The 16,468-nt window shown below is 50.2% G+C and overlaps 1 protein-coding gene across 3 annotated transcripts in view; it reads left to right on the top strand.

The window, feature by feature from the left end:
* The window catches only part of ABCC1 (ATP binding cassette subfamily C member 1), a 140,468-nt gene that overhangs the window by 31,813 nt on the left and 92,187 nt on the right, over nucleotides 1-16,468 (top strand). For 2 of the 3 annotated variants that reach the window (XM_045047774.1, XM_045047773.1), the window contains exons 1-4: nucleotides 6,100-6,138; nucleotides 9,941-10,117; nucleotides 12,152-12,277; nucleotides 15,760-15,897. In XM_045047774.1, the coding sequence (XP_044903709.1) occupies nucleotides 6,115-6,138; nucleotides 9,941-10,117; nucleotides 12,152-12,277; nucleotides 15,760-15,897 (465 nt within the window). In that variant the 5' untranslated portion in view covers nucleotides 6,100-6,114. Of the gene's footprint in view, nucleotides 1-6,099; nucleotides 6,139-9,940; nucleotides 10,118-12,151; nucleotides 12,278-15,759; nucleotides 15,898-16,468 lie in introns of those variants that run through there. The other variant, XM_023246871.2, reaches the window with a different exon arrangement.

The following is a 16,468-nucleotide window of genomic DNA, read 5'->3' as shown; positions in this document are numbered from 1 at the left end:
TCAGGCCCCAGTGGAATGCCCATTTCAGAGTCTGTCCTTGTAATTAACTAGGTCAGAGCAACCTTTACTCCCAGACTCAGGTGGCACAGAGGAGCAGTTCAGATTCATAATTAAGTTCCCCTCTGTTGTCTCCCTGCACCCCTCCTGTTCTGGGGTCAGCTAGCAGGACCCCGGGCAAAGCTCTTTCCCTTGTCCCTGCAGGCCCCTGTCTGGTGTCCCTCCAGAAGCTGCGTTGGCCAGGCCGGAGCATCAGGACGGCGGGGAATCCCCGCGGGGCTCCGACCGAGGAGATACCGGCACATGGTGCTTCTGTGACCAGCTTGATTGAACCGAGTGGGGCCGGCCAGCTAAGTGTGGGGTGACACTTGCCTGTGCTGGGCACGACTGGGGTGGCTTCTCGACCTGACCCAGCCAAGAGGAGTGAGGGTGAGGGAGAGCCATTGAATGGAGCTCAGGATGGACCAGAGTAAACCTGAGGGCACCTGGTGGGCCGAATAATGGCCTCTCCAAAGATGCCCGTGGCCTGGTCCGTGGAACCTGTGATTATGTGATGTTGCACAGCAGAGGGCAAGGCGGATGGCGGGTGCAAATAGGCTCAAGGTCATAGCTGACCTTGAGATGGCAGGGGTCCTGGGTTATCTGGGTGGGCCCAGGTATCACGAGGGTTTTTGTATGTGCAAGAGGGAGACACAAGAGAGTAAATTCAGAGAGGCGGCAGTGTGACTGGCACTTGGTCTGGTGTCCTTGGCTTTGAAGATGGAAGCAGAGGCAGTGGGCCATGGAATGTGGGCAGCTTCTAGAAGCTGGAAGAGGCAAGGAAACGGATTCTCCATTAGAGTCTCCTGAAGGAACGCAGCCCTGCCCGAGACCCCTTTCAGATTCCTGACCTCTGCAACTGTATGATTGAATATTTGTGTTCTTTGAAGCCACCCAGTTTGTGGTGATTTGTAACGGCAGCCATAGGCGGTGAGTACAGGTAGGGGGTTCTGAACTTGGTGACGATTTGAGGATTCACATCTTCTTGGCCCAGATTTTTCACGGTTGCAGGCGCAGCTCCAGAAGGGCCTGCTAAAATTCATGTTACCCATCCCTGGCGGACAGTTCAGTAATCACACTTTCTAAGTTTGAGTCCCAGCCTCATCACATACAAGCTGTGTGTCTTCTCTGTCTCAATTTCCTCACCTCTCAAAGGGGCATCAAAACAAAACCTCCTTTCTAAGTAGTCATGGAGGTTAAATGAATTAATTCACTTCAAACGCATAGAAATAATGCCTGGCACGTAGTTAGTGTTGAGTTAATGCTAGGTGGTATTGTTAATTATCAATAACAATGTAAGATCACCATATTAAGAGTTTAACGATATAAACTTCATTTATTTCCATTACTGGTGTAAGAATTAAGGTTACTGACAGTAGTTCTCTACTGAGTGTGTAGGACCCTGTGTGCATGCAATTTTATTTAATCTTGAGAATAGCTCTAGGAGAGAAGTATTCTTAGCCTTAGTCAGAGATGAGGCTCAGAGAGGCTAAGTAACCTGTCTAAGGTCACACAGCAAATAAGGAAGGAAACTGTGTCTTTAAGAGACCAGGGAATAGTTTTTTGGGGAAATGGGGTGGGGTAGTGGAGAAGAATAGGAAAAGGGGAGAACAGAAGGAAAGAAGTGGGCTCTAAAAAAGTCAGCTGAAGAGGTTGTAAATAATAGTAATAATCAACATATGTATGGGTTTTTATGGGCCCCTTTGGAGAAGAAGGCAGTATCCCCACTTGGCTGGTGGATTGTTTGAGCCTCAGAGAAGATTAGTGATTTACCCAGAAAGTATACTACTGCTCGCAGTGGAATAAGCCCTAAATTCATGCATGTCAAATTCTGAATCACAGTCTTGTATAAAAGTTGATTCAGTGGATCAGAACTTGTATTATTAGGATGCTTTCTGTTGTAAGTGAGAGCAAATTCATTTTAAACTTGTGTAAACAGGGTGCCTGGGTGGCTCAGTCGGTTAAGCGTCCGACTCTTGATCTCAGCTCAGGGCTTCATCTCAGGGTCGTGAGTTCAAGCCCTGCGTTGGGCTCTGTATTGGGTGTGAAGCTTACTTAAAAAAAGTTTGTGAAACAATAAAGTGGATTTATTGGAGAGGTGCTGTGGGAGGAAGGACCGTGGGTGAAGTCCAGCAGCACCTCCCCTGCCCCCCCCCCCCATGGCACCAAGAACCATTTTTCTTTCGTCTCTACCTTTTATTTTTTTTATTTTTATTTTTTTCAATATATGAAGTTTATTGTCAAATTGGTTTCCATACAACACCCAGTGCTCATCCCAAAAGGTGCCCTCCTCAATACCCATCTCCCACCCCCCCCCCTCCCACCCCCCATCAACCCTCAGTTTGTTCTCAGTTTTTAACAGTCTCGTATGCTTTGGCTCTCTCCCACTCTAACCTCTTTATTTATTTTTTTTTCCTTCCCCTCCCCCATGGGTTTCTGTTAAGTTTCTCAGGATCCACATAAGAGTGAAAACATATGGTATCTGTCTTTCTCTGTATGGCTTATTTCACTTAGCATCACACTCTCCAGTTCCATCCACGTTGCTACAAAGGGCCATATTTCGTTCTTTCTCATTGCCATGTAGTACTCCCTTGTGCATATAAACCACAATTTCTTTATCCATTCATCGGTTGATGGACATTTAGGCTCTTTCCATAATTTGGCTATTGTTGAGAGTGCTGCTGTAAACATTGGGGTAGCAGTGCTCTCGCTGGGTCATAGGTCGTCTCTACCTTTTGTAATGTCCACTTTGTTCTCAGTTCTCCATGGTGGTGACACTTCTTCTTTCTCCTCCCAACTTTTGGTGCTTGTCTCGTAAATAGCCGAGACACCTGTAAATCCCACGTCCTCACCCTCCATCACTGGGGACAAGAGAGTAGCATCTTTGCTGTGATGGGATTGATGTGGATTAGGCGGCCCTTCTAGATCTAATCGCCAGCAAGCAGGTGAAGGACTCTGCTGATTGCCTGGTTCTAATGAGGGCCTGGCCCGGGAGCTTTGCCCCGAGTGTGCGGCTGAGGGTGCAGGAGGATTTGTTTATGAACGACGGCCAGGGGCTGTTAGCAGAGGAGGGGGATGTATGTGTGGGTTGGGGTGGGGACAACGTAGAGCCAGTGCAGCATGGCCTTTGGGAAGGTTTCTTCCTGCCTAGTGCCTTGGCTTTCTCGTCTGTGTAATGGGGCTGGCGGCAGCGTCTCTTCTAAGGACTGGCTGACGTGCCTGGTACGTCAGGTGCTCAGCTGCCTGTCGTTATTCTGCCCCGGGAGACGGATGAGAGGTGACACCACTCAGTAGAAATTTCACGAACTCCCGAAGCACGCGGGCCAAGCCCACTTGGGCTCGTGCCCCACATCCTCGAGTGTCGGCGCTGAGGGCGGGGGATGGGGCGCATAAAAGGGTGACCGAGCTGTGGAGGCGTCCTGTGGAAGAAGCCGCGGCCGGGGGAATCCGCGACGCACCTTCTGTACGAAGGGTTCCTTGGACCACATTCCCCCCGCCGGGCGCCCTCCTGGGCCAGCGCTGGTGACTGTTTCCTGGACTGGCCTCCCCCCAGGTTGAATGTTGTCACCAGCATCGGGCCGACGGCCGCTCCGTCCGCAGAATCAGAGAGCAGAGGTCACGCCAGCCTGATTTCCGAAGCCCCCCAGATCCGGGGGGCAGGGCCGCGGGGAGGAGGAGCAGGGTGGCGGCCAGCCCCAGGGTGGGGAGCCACGAGGGGCCGGCAGGCTCCCCGGGAATCGGGATCCTTCCCGAAGCCATCCAGCGGGCCCTCTGCGTCACTGTTGCCCACAAAACCCCGGATGGCGGGGTCACGCTGCGGGTCTCCGGGGACGGTCAAGGCGGGGCAGGGGTCCCTTCGCACAGAAGATTCCATCCAGTCCCGGCCAGCGAGGGCCGCGCCGGAGGCCCTGACGCTGTTGTCTGCCCTCCGGTGACGGTCGTCAGGGCCACCGTTGGCCGGCTGAGGCAGGGGGCCCGTGGCCTACTGTCTGCTTCCCACAGCAGTGCAGCGTCATGTTCAGAAGTCCATCTTCCCTCTTCCCGTGTCCCCCCTCCCCTGCCTCCCCCTCCCGCCTCTCCCTCTGGGTCAGGGAGGGCGTGTAGTAGGCGTGTGGCTTCGAGCGGGAAGCTGCTTCTGAAGAGCCAGCGCCTCCTTTGCTGAGCTGAGTGGTTTTCGGCCTCCCGTTGCCGGAGTCCCGTATCCTTAGATGCTCCCTGGTTTCCTCCTGCTTACTTCCTGATTCGAGCGTTTCTCTGCGCTTTAAGCTTCCTGACTCCGGCCCGTGCTGGTGACAGTGGTGGCGATCATCAGTAATTATTAGCATCTGCTGCTGACAGTCACCGCTCGTCTCTGGACCCGGCCAGTCCCGGGCGAAGCACCTCTCGTGTCAGGCCGTTTGAAAGTGGCCGAAACCCTTCCAGGCCCTTGCATTTTCCTGACCATTTTACTGGTGAGGGGACTGAGGCTTGGACAAGTGAGGTGACCCGCGCGGGTTCGCACGAGGTCAGGGCCTGAGTTTCAGGCCGTAGCTACAAAGCCGGGGGTCCTAGCCAGGTTCCACTTGGATGCGTTATTTTTTTCTTAAAAGCAAAATAGGAAATGATGTTGGGCAGGGGAGGTGGGGGGGAGGCATGGCATGGGTACCCAGTAACTTCTGGGTACCTGCCAGGTGAGGAGGAGAGGAGCGAAGAGTGAATACACATGGTCCTGGCACTGAGGTCCTTGCATGGTCCTTGTAGGACAGAGGTGTGGCTCAGTCGGTTAGGCATCTGGCTTCGGCTCAGGTCATGCTCTCATGGTTCAGAAGTTTGAGCCCCATATCGGGCTCTGTGCTGACAGCCTGGAGTTGGCTTTGGATTCCGTGTCTCCCTCTCTCTTTGCCTATACCCTGCTCACACCCAGTCTCTTTCTCTCTCAAAAAATAAATAAAACTTAAAAAAAAAATCATTGCAAAGGTTGGTGGGGAGGAAAGCCGTTTTGGAGCAGGGTTGGGGGAAAGGAAAACTTCTTAAAGGAGATATCCAAGTTGGGTTTTGAAGGATGTGTAGGAGTTTGTTACAGCAGAAAGACATTGTAGGGAGAGCATCTAGCAAGAAGTATCTCAAAGAATCATTGATTTGACCAGCAACTGGGGATTGCCTTGAAAGCAGGAACCCTGGCCCTCTTGAATCTCAAGAGCCTTGAACAATGCCTGACATGTGCTTGGTACATGCTTCTTTGAGCGAATGCCTGTGTTGACACATTGGAGTGGGAGAAATTATAGTAGAAACAGATGGGGCTCAAATGTGGAAGGCCTCATGAGCCGTAGCAAGGATCAGCTTTTGAAGGTGATAGGGAGCCATTTGAGGTTGTTACCCAGAGGGGAGAGGACAATCAGATCTGTCCTATTTATTAACACAAATATTAAAAAAAATTTTGAGAGAGAGAGAGACAGAGTGCGAGTGGGGGAGGGCAGAGAGAGAGGGAGACATAGAATCCAAAGCAGGCTCCAGGCTCTGAGCTGTCAGCACAGAGCCCGACGCAGGACTTGAACCCATGAACCCTGAGATCACGACCTGAGCTGAAGTCAGACGCTCAACCGACTGAGCCACCCAAGCCCCCCTGTTAACACAAATATTTAAGTCTGTAGATTTTCCTCTGAGCAGGAGAGTCTTACTGCTTTTAAGCACACATGGAAAGATCTTCCAATTTCACTCAACACCAAGGGAAAAGGAATTTAAGCTCCAGAGAGGTATTTTCCACCACCACGTCTGCAGAGGTCGGAAAGCTTGTAATACACGGTGTTGGGGAACTTGTCGTGCTTGTGCCTTGTTAGGTGGAGTATAAATTGATACCCCTGTGGGGGGCAATGTCTGTCTAAATTTTAAAAGCGGGCACCTTTTGTCCCAGCGGGTTCCCTTTTGGAAAGTCATCTTACAAATATGCTTGCGTGTGTGGGAAATGAGGCACTTTCCAGGTTGTCAAATCCCTGCTGCATTGCTTGTCTCTTAGAGCAACCCAGTACCCACTCAGCAGGAGGCTGGTCAAATAAAGTCAAGTCCATCATACAGCGGAATTCCAAGCAACTGGAACAAAGAATGAGGAAACACATTGTGTGCGGGGTAGGATGACCTTTCAGATCTGTTATTAAGTGAGAAAAGCTGGGCGCCCAGCTGGCTCAGTCGAAAGAGCACGTGACTATTGATGTCAGGGTCCTGGGTTTGAGCCCCACGCTGGGTGTAGAGAGTACTTCAATAAACTTAAAAAAAATTCTTCAGAGAAAAAAGCAAGGGACAGAACAGTGTAAGAAGTATGTGGCCTTCCATTTGGTAACAGAAAATATGTATTTTTGTTAATATACACGCATAAAATAGTTTCTGGCAGGATGCACAAAAAAACAATAATGGTTGCTCCTAGAGACAGGACCTAGGGACTCAGGGTGGGAAGATGGCTGGTCACTTTTCCTTTTTCAAAAGAAATAAAATTAAGTTCTCAAGAATAAGATCTCTAGGGGCGCCTGGGTGACTCAGTCAGTTGAGCATCCAGCTTCAGCTCAGGTCATGATCTCACAGTTTGTGAGTTTGAGCCCCAGGTCGGGCTCTGTGCTGACAGCTCAGAGCCTGAAGCCTGCTTCAGATTCTGTGTGTCCCTCTCTCTCTGCGCCTCCCCTGCTCACTCTCTGTCTCTCTCTCTCTTTCTCTCTGTCAAAAATAAATAAACATTTAAAAAAACTAAAAAAAAAAAAGGAATAAGACCTCTATTTTATTGATTAAAATCAGCGTCTGGTATTTTTTTTAAAAAGCAAGATACAGAATGGGTTATGTATTGTGCTTTCTGGGGAAACAAGATAATGTATCTGGAAGATACTTGGATGTTAGCAATGGTAGTTTTGCCTGTGGGGTGGAATGGGGGCTGCAGATTCGGGGAGGGAGGCTTCTCTTTCACCACATGTATGCCATTGTGTGTGATTTGAAAAATTTTTAGCTCACAGAATTAACACAGAGAAACATGGCTGGATGCCTGGGTGGTTGGGTGTGTGGGTGGGTGGTTGATGGGTGGGCATGTGTGCATGCATGGTTGCATTTGTAGAGGATGGGTGGATGGGTGGATGCATGCATGGGTAGATGGCTCAGTGGGTAGGTGGAGGAGTTGGTGCACGGATGGGTGAGCGGGTAGCTGACTAGATAGACTAGTGGATGGATGATGTGTGGACGGGCTCATGGATGGGGGGGTAGGTATGTATCTGGATGCATGCATGGATGTCTAGATACGTAAGGTAACTTGGCTGCGCTGGGTGGAAGGAAGCCCTGAGGGGGGGCCCGGAGGGCTGAAGCAGGGGAATGGTTAGGAAATGACTGCGGGAGTCCAGGCAAGGAATAATTGGGGATGTCTCACACACGAACCGACCTTCTGGTATACACAAGTGCATACATTAAGGCGCAGCATTGTGTTCCACTGGAAGGGCACATTCTTTGGAATGAGGTTTTTCTGGCAACTGGTCAAGGAACGGCTCTGTATGTAACACAACCGCCAACAGTTCAATCTCGTTTGCACCACCACCTGAAGAATTACAGGTGGCGTGAAAGTAGTTAAAATAATGGGTCTTCGACATAAATCATTCTTCTTCCTGATCACATTCTTGTTGACGAGGCCGTCTTCCACATGCCCAAGTCCCCAGAGGCAGGACTTTTGTCCTTTTTCGGGTTTCTTTGTGTCTAGAAGTTTCCCAGCTAACCCCTTTGTGTGTGGTGACCTTTTCAAGTTTATTTCTCAATGATTTCTTGTTCTTGGTTCTGGAAAAAATAATTGTTGATATCGTAGAATAATTACACCTCAGAAGAAGCCGTTCAGGTGCCTCGTTAATACCCAGAGCTCCCTCACTCGCTCACTCTTTTTAAAAGTCAAATCCTTTCTTTTTATTAAGCATCTTAATAACCATTTTGAAGTGTAGACTTGAGTAGCGTTAAGTATATTCACGTTGTGTATAATGAGGTCTCTTTTCTGAGAAGCTCGAAGCTTGTAGTTTGATCAGATAGTCAAATGTGCTTTTTAAGTGAAATGATCTTTCTGTTCCCATTACCTTCTTGTTTTTTCAATGTTCTTTGATGTGGCTTTAAGGCTTGTCACGGAGCCCTAAGATTCCAGGTTCCTTGGAGTTCCTTGGTGGTCTCGCTGAACTGAATGTGTGGAGGCTGTTGGGATCGGGGATCTCTGGAGCTTTCTGGAAGGCACGTCGGCCAGTGGTGGGGAGAGATTGCTGGGTGAGAAGTAGGCTGCATGGGGCCTTGACCTTGTCCTAAGCCAGGCCGCTCCCCAGCTCCTGGCGAGGGCTGTAAAACAGGATTTGGGGTTCCGTGCTGCCAGACTTTCCTGCTTTTCTGAGAGAAGCCAGATCTAAGTTTTTTCATGAAGTTTCCCGATTTTGGATGTTGGCAGCTAAGCGAAGATGATTTTTAAAAGCATGGGAAAACAGGAGTAACGACAAACTGTCTCTGGGCCAAATTGGCCTGAGGGCCACCTGCTTTAGACCTCTAATCTTACCTGACCGAGTCATGGTAGAAATAGGAAATTAAGACCCACGGTTGGGGAATAACTTTCCCAAAGTTGTGTAACTGGTCAGTGGTCAAATCAGGACTCGAATTCAGTTCTTCATTATAGAAGTCCTAACTGTTGGTTGAAAGTTTTTTTCCTGGGCAGATAAACCCATTCTGTTGATTACGTGTCTGGCTACTTATCTGTTTGACATGTTTCTTTTTTAAGTTAAAAGCTTTTTATTTTAGACAGAGGGTGCAAGTGAGGGAGAGGGGCAGAGAGAGAGAGAGAGAGAGAGCGAGCGAGCGAGAGAATATCTTAATCAGGCTCCACCCTCTGCTTAGAGCTCAACACAGGGCTCCATCCCATGACCCTGGGCTCGATCCCACGACCCTGGGATCATGACCTTAGCCAAAATCCAGTCAGACATTCAACTCGCTGAGCCCTCCCGGGCGCTCCTATTTGGCATGTTTCTAATGAAATACGTGTGGGTTTTTTTTTAAAAATAAACAATTAAACCAAGTTTATTTCTGAGGCTGGATAACTTAGTGGTTCGGTGCAGGGACTTCCGAACCAAGTTGGCTGGGTTCGAATTGGGCTTCAGATCTTACCAGCGGGGTGATGCAGGAACGAATCACCAAACCTCTGTGTGCCTTAGCTTTCCCTCGTGAAAGGGGAATGATGAAGTCCTCACAGAATGAAGGGAGGCAATCCATATGAAGAACTTAGAACAGGGTCCCCTTAGCACAGAGGACTGCCGTTTGGGGGTTAGCCATGATGCCGATGCAGGTGATGCTGGCGGTGGTGGGGATGAAGCAGACTTTCTAAAGCCCTCAGCTGACAAGATTGCAAAGTAGAATGATTCATGACGACCAAAGGATTCCTTAGCTGACAGGAGAATACCCTTCCGGGTTCCTCCAAATGGCAGTGCCGATCTCTTGGACGATTGTGGAACTTGCGACAGGTCCTAGGACCTCTTATGTGAGACAGGGCCTGCCTCAATTCTTTCTTTCTTTAACGTTTAAGTTTGTTTATTTATTTTGAGGGCGGGAGGGGCAGAGAGAGAATCCCAAGCAGGTTACGAGCTGTCCGCACGGAGGCCAACGCAGGGCTGAAACCCACAAAGCGGAGGTCATGACCTGAGCCGAAGTGAAGGATTGGGGGCCCAGCCGACTGAGCCGTCCAAGCGCCTCTCTATTTCTTATTTTTTGTTTCATAGTCTTGCTGGCTCCTGGTCTGTCCAGTTTACGTGTGCTGCCTCAGAGGGCCTCAGGTGGACGGAGGGCCTTGTCTGTCTTCCTCAACCCGTCGTATCTAGCTTTGAACTCCATGCAGATGCCTGTGCCTCTTTGGTGCAGCCTCTTGACCGTGACCCTGTGTTTCTGTCCGCAGGAGTGGAGTGTCACATGGAACACCAGCAACCCCGACTTCACCAAGTGCTTTCAGAACACCGTCCTCGTGTGGGTGCCTTGTTCTTATCTCTGGGTCTGCTTCCCTTTCTACTTCCTCTATCTCTGCCACCATGACCGGGGCTACATTCAGATGACATATCTCAACAAAACCAAAACTGTGAGTCGCTTGGGATTTCCTCCTGGTGGGGGAGGTGGGGTGTGCTCGGGTGGGGGTGGCGGCTGGTGAAGACTGACCTGCTTCTTGTACTTCATTGGCCCTGAGTTCCTTTTTCTAGAAGGCGGACGAGTGATGTGGTGGATAAAGGCTGAGGCTCTGGGTTCAGACGTGGGTGCAGACGCTGGCTCCTTGGCTCGCCGGCCGTATGACCCGAGGCTGTCTTTTTTATTACCCCAAAAGTGTTGTTACCTTGACATAATTTCAAATTGCGGAAGCCCGACAAGGAAGATCCCAGGAGCTCCCGCTAGCCCTGTACACCCGCTAGTCACGTTCACGATTTCTAACACGTTTCCACCTTTGTTTTGTGCTTTGCTCTGGCACTCTCCCTGGACGCGTTTATTTTTTCCTGAAGCATCTGAGAATCGGAACCATCCCTGCCACATGGACCCTTGATTCTTCAGTGTGTCTTTTCTCAAAACAGGGATATTCTCTCACGTAATGGCAGTACAGTTAGTGGAGGCCATGGGCGTAATACTTTTAAAAAGAATCTACGGCCTGCGTCCGATTTTGTCACTTGTCCCAATACTGTCCTTTCCAGCACCCCCACCCCCCTCCAACCTCAGCTCGGGATCCTGTCCAGATCCTGTGCTGCTTTTAGTCACGGGGGGTCTCTTTTGGTTTTCATATTTCCCAAGACTGATTTCCATAGAAAGAGGGTAACTTGAGTGGTTTCACTGAGGCTGTCCCTTTGCCCATAGGACCCTCATCCAAACCTGTCTCATTCATCCCACGTGAAACGCTGTCGATTTCCCGGTCCTCAACTAGATCCAATGTCTTTCTCTTGAGCACTTTGTACTTTTGGGGGAGAGCAACGTCTCCCTTTAAAATGTTAAACAGAGGGGCGCCTAGGGGACTCAGTCGGTTAGGCGTCTGACTTGATTTCGGCTCAGGTCATGATCTCACAGTTTGTGAGTTCGAGCCCCACATAGGGCTCTGTGCTGACAGTGCGGAGCCTGCTTGGGATTCTCTCTCCCTCTCTCTCTGCCCCTCCCCTGCTCGTGCTCTCTCTCTCTCTCAAAATAAATCAATAAACTTAAAAAAAAAAACAGAACTGAGAAACAGTCTTTAAAAATTAAAAAAAAAAAAGTAAAACGGATTTTACCAAAAAACAAAACAAAAAGCCTTGCCTAGAAGCCCTCCAGTAGCTTCTTACCACAGGGAATAAAATGTTCACAGTGGCCCAGCTTGATCTGGCCCCGGGTTCCTCTTCAGCCATCTACCCCATTCATTGCTCATTACATAGCAACCATAAGCCAGTCACGTATGTTCGTACCTCAGGGCTCTTGCACTTGCTGTTCTCTCTGCCTGAATTGTTCTTTCCTTCAGATAGCCACGTTTGGCTCACTACCTGTATGTCACCAGATTGGAAAGGCCTTTCCTGACCACCCTGTGTCATGTGCTACCTTTTCATGTCGCTTACTGGGTCTGGTATTCTATATTTTTCCAGTTTGTTTCTTGCCCATTTCTTCCCACGAGGGTCTCAGCTCCACAAAGGCATGGATTTTTGTGTGTTTTGTTCCCTGTTGTATCCTTGGCACTTTGAAAAGTATGTGGCCCTTGGTGGGCCCCCAGTGAACTTGGGTTGGGTGAATGTTGTTTAATGAACGCTTATTATAGGAGGGGCCTTATGCAAGCATCCAGGGTGGCAGATGGAGGTCAGCCGTAGACTGAGATCTTGAGTTGTCAGGGGAAGGGAAGAGCAGTGCACGGACAACGGGAGTCGTGCCTTGGGTATGAGAGGACGTCGTACTGTGTTTACAAACTGGTGTGTGATGCCCCAGAGGGTGGCTCCCCCTCCCCAGGACTTGCGTGTGTTCCAGAGGGTGTGTGGTGTGCTATGTCTAAGGACAGCTGATGGTTGAGGGCCTGGCTGGTCCCTCCAAGGCTGAGCTTTTGGTGGGGAGTTGTGGGGCGGGGGGTGCTAGGGAAAGTTCCAATGCTGTCCCTTGTAAGACGTGTGTCCTTCTTTTCCAGGCCTTGGGATTTTTGCTGTGGATCGTCTGCTGGGCAGACCTCTTCTACTCTTTCTGGGAAAGAAGTTGGGGCAAATTCCTGGCCCCAGTGTTTCTGGTCAGCCCAACCCTCTTGGGCATCACTATGGTAAGTAGGAGCCAGCTGCCTAACAGGACCCACGGAGACCAAAACTAGCGGCCAGCGTTTAGAAATTCGGGGCACCTGTGTGGCTCTGTCGGTTAAGCGTCCGGCTCAGGTTGTGATTTCATAGGTTCGTGAGTTCGAGCCTCGCCTCTGGCTCCCCACTGACCGTGCAGAGCCTGCTTGGGATTGTGTCTCTCCCTCTCTCTCTGTCCCGCCTCTGCTCATCCTCTCTCTGTTTCTCAAAGTGAATGCATAAACTGAAAAAAGAAATGAGAAGATCTCACATCTCCCGGTAAAAATCCAAAAATCTGGCTCCTCTTGAAAAAGTCACAGGCGGCACCAGCAGCCTCCTAGTTTTCTCGGGCCAGGAGTTGGAGACAAGACCGACTCAGTTCCTGTCCTCATGGAGTATATGTCTGGTTGTGCGAACAGACACTCGATGAATGAGTCTCTAAAAAGGCACAAAATGTTTGCTCTTGTGCGAAGCACTGCAAGGGTGAAGTTTGACAAATGTATTGGGTCTGGGGGCTAGGCAGGAAGGAGTGATGGAGCTGAAGCTGAAGGATGAGCAGGATGTTACAAAGTTGCATAGTCTGCGGGCAGAGGACTCTCCATTTGGAGAGAATAACACGTGCAACAGTCCTGGGGTCACAGGAGGAAATGGAGAGTTGGCCTGTGTGGCTGACGGAGAGGGAGTAAGAGTGGAGGAAGGCAGCTGGGACGGCAGCAAGGGCAGAGGGCTGACCTCATAGGACCTTGAGCTTCAGGTTAAGTGGGTTTGGTTTTGTTCTTCATTCCCAAACTTGGGTTGTAAAACTTCCCTTGCACCATGGGCCCCTTTCTCCTTGGCCAGTCAGGTCTCAGGATAATGTCCTTAACACAAACGCATAGGATCACAGAGGACACCCTTCAGGCACACACATGGATATATGTGAAGAATTTGTGATTACATTTATGTTTCCACTTGAGGTTTAACTTACATGTGGTAGGACTCACTTTTTCTTCTTAAATAAGTTCCTAAGTTTTGATAAACCCGCTCACACTGCCAGCTCCACAACCGAGATCTGCAGCAGCCCATCACCCCCAAAAGCTCCGTCGTGCTGCCCCCCCTCTGTGGGCAGCCCCAACCTCCACACCCCCGTCCCCTGGCAACTACTGGTGTGTTTTCTGTCCGTGTCACTTTGCCTTTTCCAGAACGTCATGTGAATGGCACTCTGCTGGCTGGGGCAATTTGAGGCTGACTTCTCTGACCTGTTGTGTGAATCCAGAGAGGTTTTTGTTTTTTTTTTTTTTCAAGCTGCTCAGTGTATCTGAGGGCATGGTTTTGCCATACAGTGTTTATCCATTGTTGAGTAAAACCAGTTAGCAAAAGGGGTGCGTGTGTGGCTCAGTCGGTTAAGCATCCCAGTCTTGATGTCACGGTCATGAGACAGAGCCCCAAGACTGGCTCTGCTCTGGGCATGGAGGCTGCTTAAGATTCTCTCCCTCTCCCTCTGCCCCTCCCCCTCGCACGTTCTGTCATTCATAAATAAATAAACAAATAAATGCACGCAGTGAAAGATTAAGAAACAAAATAGATATATGCATTTCAAATCAAGATCTACCAGCGGGTAGGATGCCTCTGTGATTCCCGAGTAGTGATGACTATACGTGATATTTGGACATGTAATGTCTTCAGTTGTATATTTTCCGATAGGATTTCTTTCTTAATTTTCTTTTTTAATGTTTCTTTTGGCGAGAGCACGAGCTGGGGAGGGGCAGAGAGAGAGAGGGAGACACAGAATCGGAAGCAGGCTCCAGGCTCTGAGCTGTCCGCATAGAGCCTGATGCGGGGCTCGAACTCATGAACTGTGAGATCATGACCTGAGCCGAAGTCGGACACTTAACCGACTGAGCCACCCGGGCACCCCTTCAGGTGGGATTTCTAATGGTGACGGTGTCCCAGGTACTACTAATACTACGTGGTTTATTGCCATCACTCACAGCTGGGGATGCTGATGAGGGAAAGTGAAGCTATAGTTGTTTTCCTGTCCAAGTTCATGGATCTCTGGGTCCCAGCCACAGCCCGTCCTTGGACCCCAGGTTGAAACCCCAAGTCCTGAAGGGAGAGGTTTTGAGCGAGGTTGTGTCACGCCTGGCTTTGTATATTGAAAAGCTGACTGTGGCCTCTTGAGTGGAGAACGGATTGGATTGTTGGGGCAGAACTGGAAGCTGGGAGTCCAGTGGGGGGCCCGTGGGGTGACCCAGAGTGTTGGGAGGGGGCTGAGGCCAGGGTGAGCAGTGGCTAAAGTGAGGATCTGCCTTGATGGCAGATCTGCAAGTTTCTGATAGATTGTAGGGAGTGAGAGAGATTCCGCCCCCCCCCCCCCCCCCCCCCCCCCACCGCCCGAGGTGCATAGATGAGGACAGACAGGCGGTTGTGTTTCTGGGGAGTAAGGGCAGGGGCCGTGGGTGACCCTTCAGCTCCTCGTGACTGGCTTTGGGGACATGCCTCGGGAGGCCAGCTCTGCTTGTCTGGAGAATGACCGTGGCAGTTCCTTCTGTAGAGGAAAAAGTAGTTTTATCATTTGTTTTCTCTCCCTGATCGTAAAATCGGTGTGAAATGGAAGTAATAGCCTCAGGTGTCAGGAATGACATAAAATCCCATTCTCCCCCGCCAGCCATCATTCTCATAAAGTCCCCTGTAGGTGACATGCGTAATTGTAGGTAGATTTAAAAAAAAGCTTCATTTCCTTTTGAAGGAGAACAGTTACCACTGTTGCCCAGAGGAGAAGAATTCGTCTCAGTCAGGGATGGGATTTGAACATAGCTCTTCCTACCTGTAAATAAAGGCTTGGCCCACTGCCTGTTTTTGTCAATAAAGTTTTATTGGCACTCAGCCATGCCCATTCATTCAAGAAAAAGTGGGCCTATGTCCCAAAAAACATTTTTTTAATGTTTACTTATTTTTGAGAGACAGAGACAGAGCATGAGCAGGGGAGGAGCAGAGAGAGAGAGGGAGACACAGAATTCGAAGCAGGCTCCAGGCTCTGAGCTGTCAGCAAAGAGCCCGATGTGGGGCTGGAACCCACCAATGGTGAGATCATGACCTGAGCCAAAGTCGGAGGCTTAATCGACTGAGCCACCCAGGTACCCTGCCTACATCTGTTCTAAACTGAGCTTCACCCCCAACTTTTCATCCTGCCCCAGATCTATTCATGATCTTCTTAAATTCCCGCAACCTTCACGTTAGATGCTGTTGGCATTTCCGTTTTGCAGATGAGGCAGCGGAAGCTCAGGGAAGTTCAGTGAGTTGCTCAGGGTCACCCAGCAAGGTGAGAGCGGAGCTGGTCCTGGAGCCAGGTCCCCCCCCCCCCCCCCCCAGGCTGTTTTTTGCACCACTGAGCTGAGGACAGCCCTGCTCCAGTCCTGACAGCTGCCGGGATTGTGGGCGGCCGTGGGGCCCGGTCTTTTGACAACTCCTGTTGTATGCTTCTCTCTTCCAGCTGCTTGCTACCTTTTTAATTCAGCTCGAGAGAAGGAAGGGAGTCCAGTCCTCGGGGATCATGCTCACTTTCTGGCTTGTAGCCCTACTGTGTGCCCTTGCCATCTTGAGATCCAAAATCATGACTGCCTTAAAAGAGGTAAGTGGTGGCCTCGAGCAGCCCTTGGGAAAGGTGCTTATTCCTTCCAGCTTATGCAGAAATTGTGCATTGCCCTGGGATCCAGACAATGAGTAGTATATGGGCCCAGCTCTTCCCCCAGGGATTTCGCTAGCTCATTCAGCCTTTCATCTAGAACCTTCTTTCTTCAGAGCCCCATTTACTTGTGTAGCTTCAGGGGCCCATGTGGGTTCTCTAGGGGTGGGAGCCCCAGACAGGTGCACACCGCCCTCTGAGCCCCAGTCAGCAGTGAACAGCAAGGCAAGTCAACTGTAGATAATCTTTAGTGTGCACCAGAGCTGAGCGGGGAGTGGTGTTCGCAGAGCGGCTGCCCCCCTAGGGGGCCCGATACTTGACCAAGGTTTTTTTCCGCGAAGAATCTTACTGACTGCTGACAATTACTCCGACAGGGTTTCTGAGCCTTTGCACTAATGGACATTTTGGACCAGAGATGTCTTTGTTGTAAGAGACTGTCTTGACCTTTGTAGGATGTTTGCAGGGCATCCCTCGCCTCCGCCCATGGATTCCAGTAGCAGACCCCAAATTAGGGTGA

Source organism: Felis catus, chromosome E3 (assembly GCF_018350175.1).
Source record: "Felis catus isolate Fca126 chromosome E3, F.catus_Fca126_mat1.0, whole genome shotgun sequence".
In the NCBI taxonomy this organism is placed as follows: domain Eukaryota; kingdom Metazoa; phylum Chordata; class Mammalia; order Carnivora; family Felidae; genus Felis; species Felis catus.
This window is presented reverse-complemented; position numbering and strand designations above follow the sequence as displayed.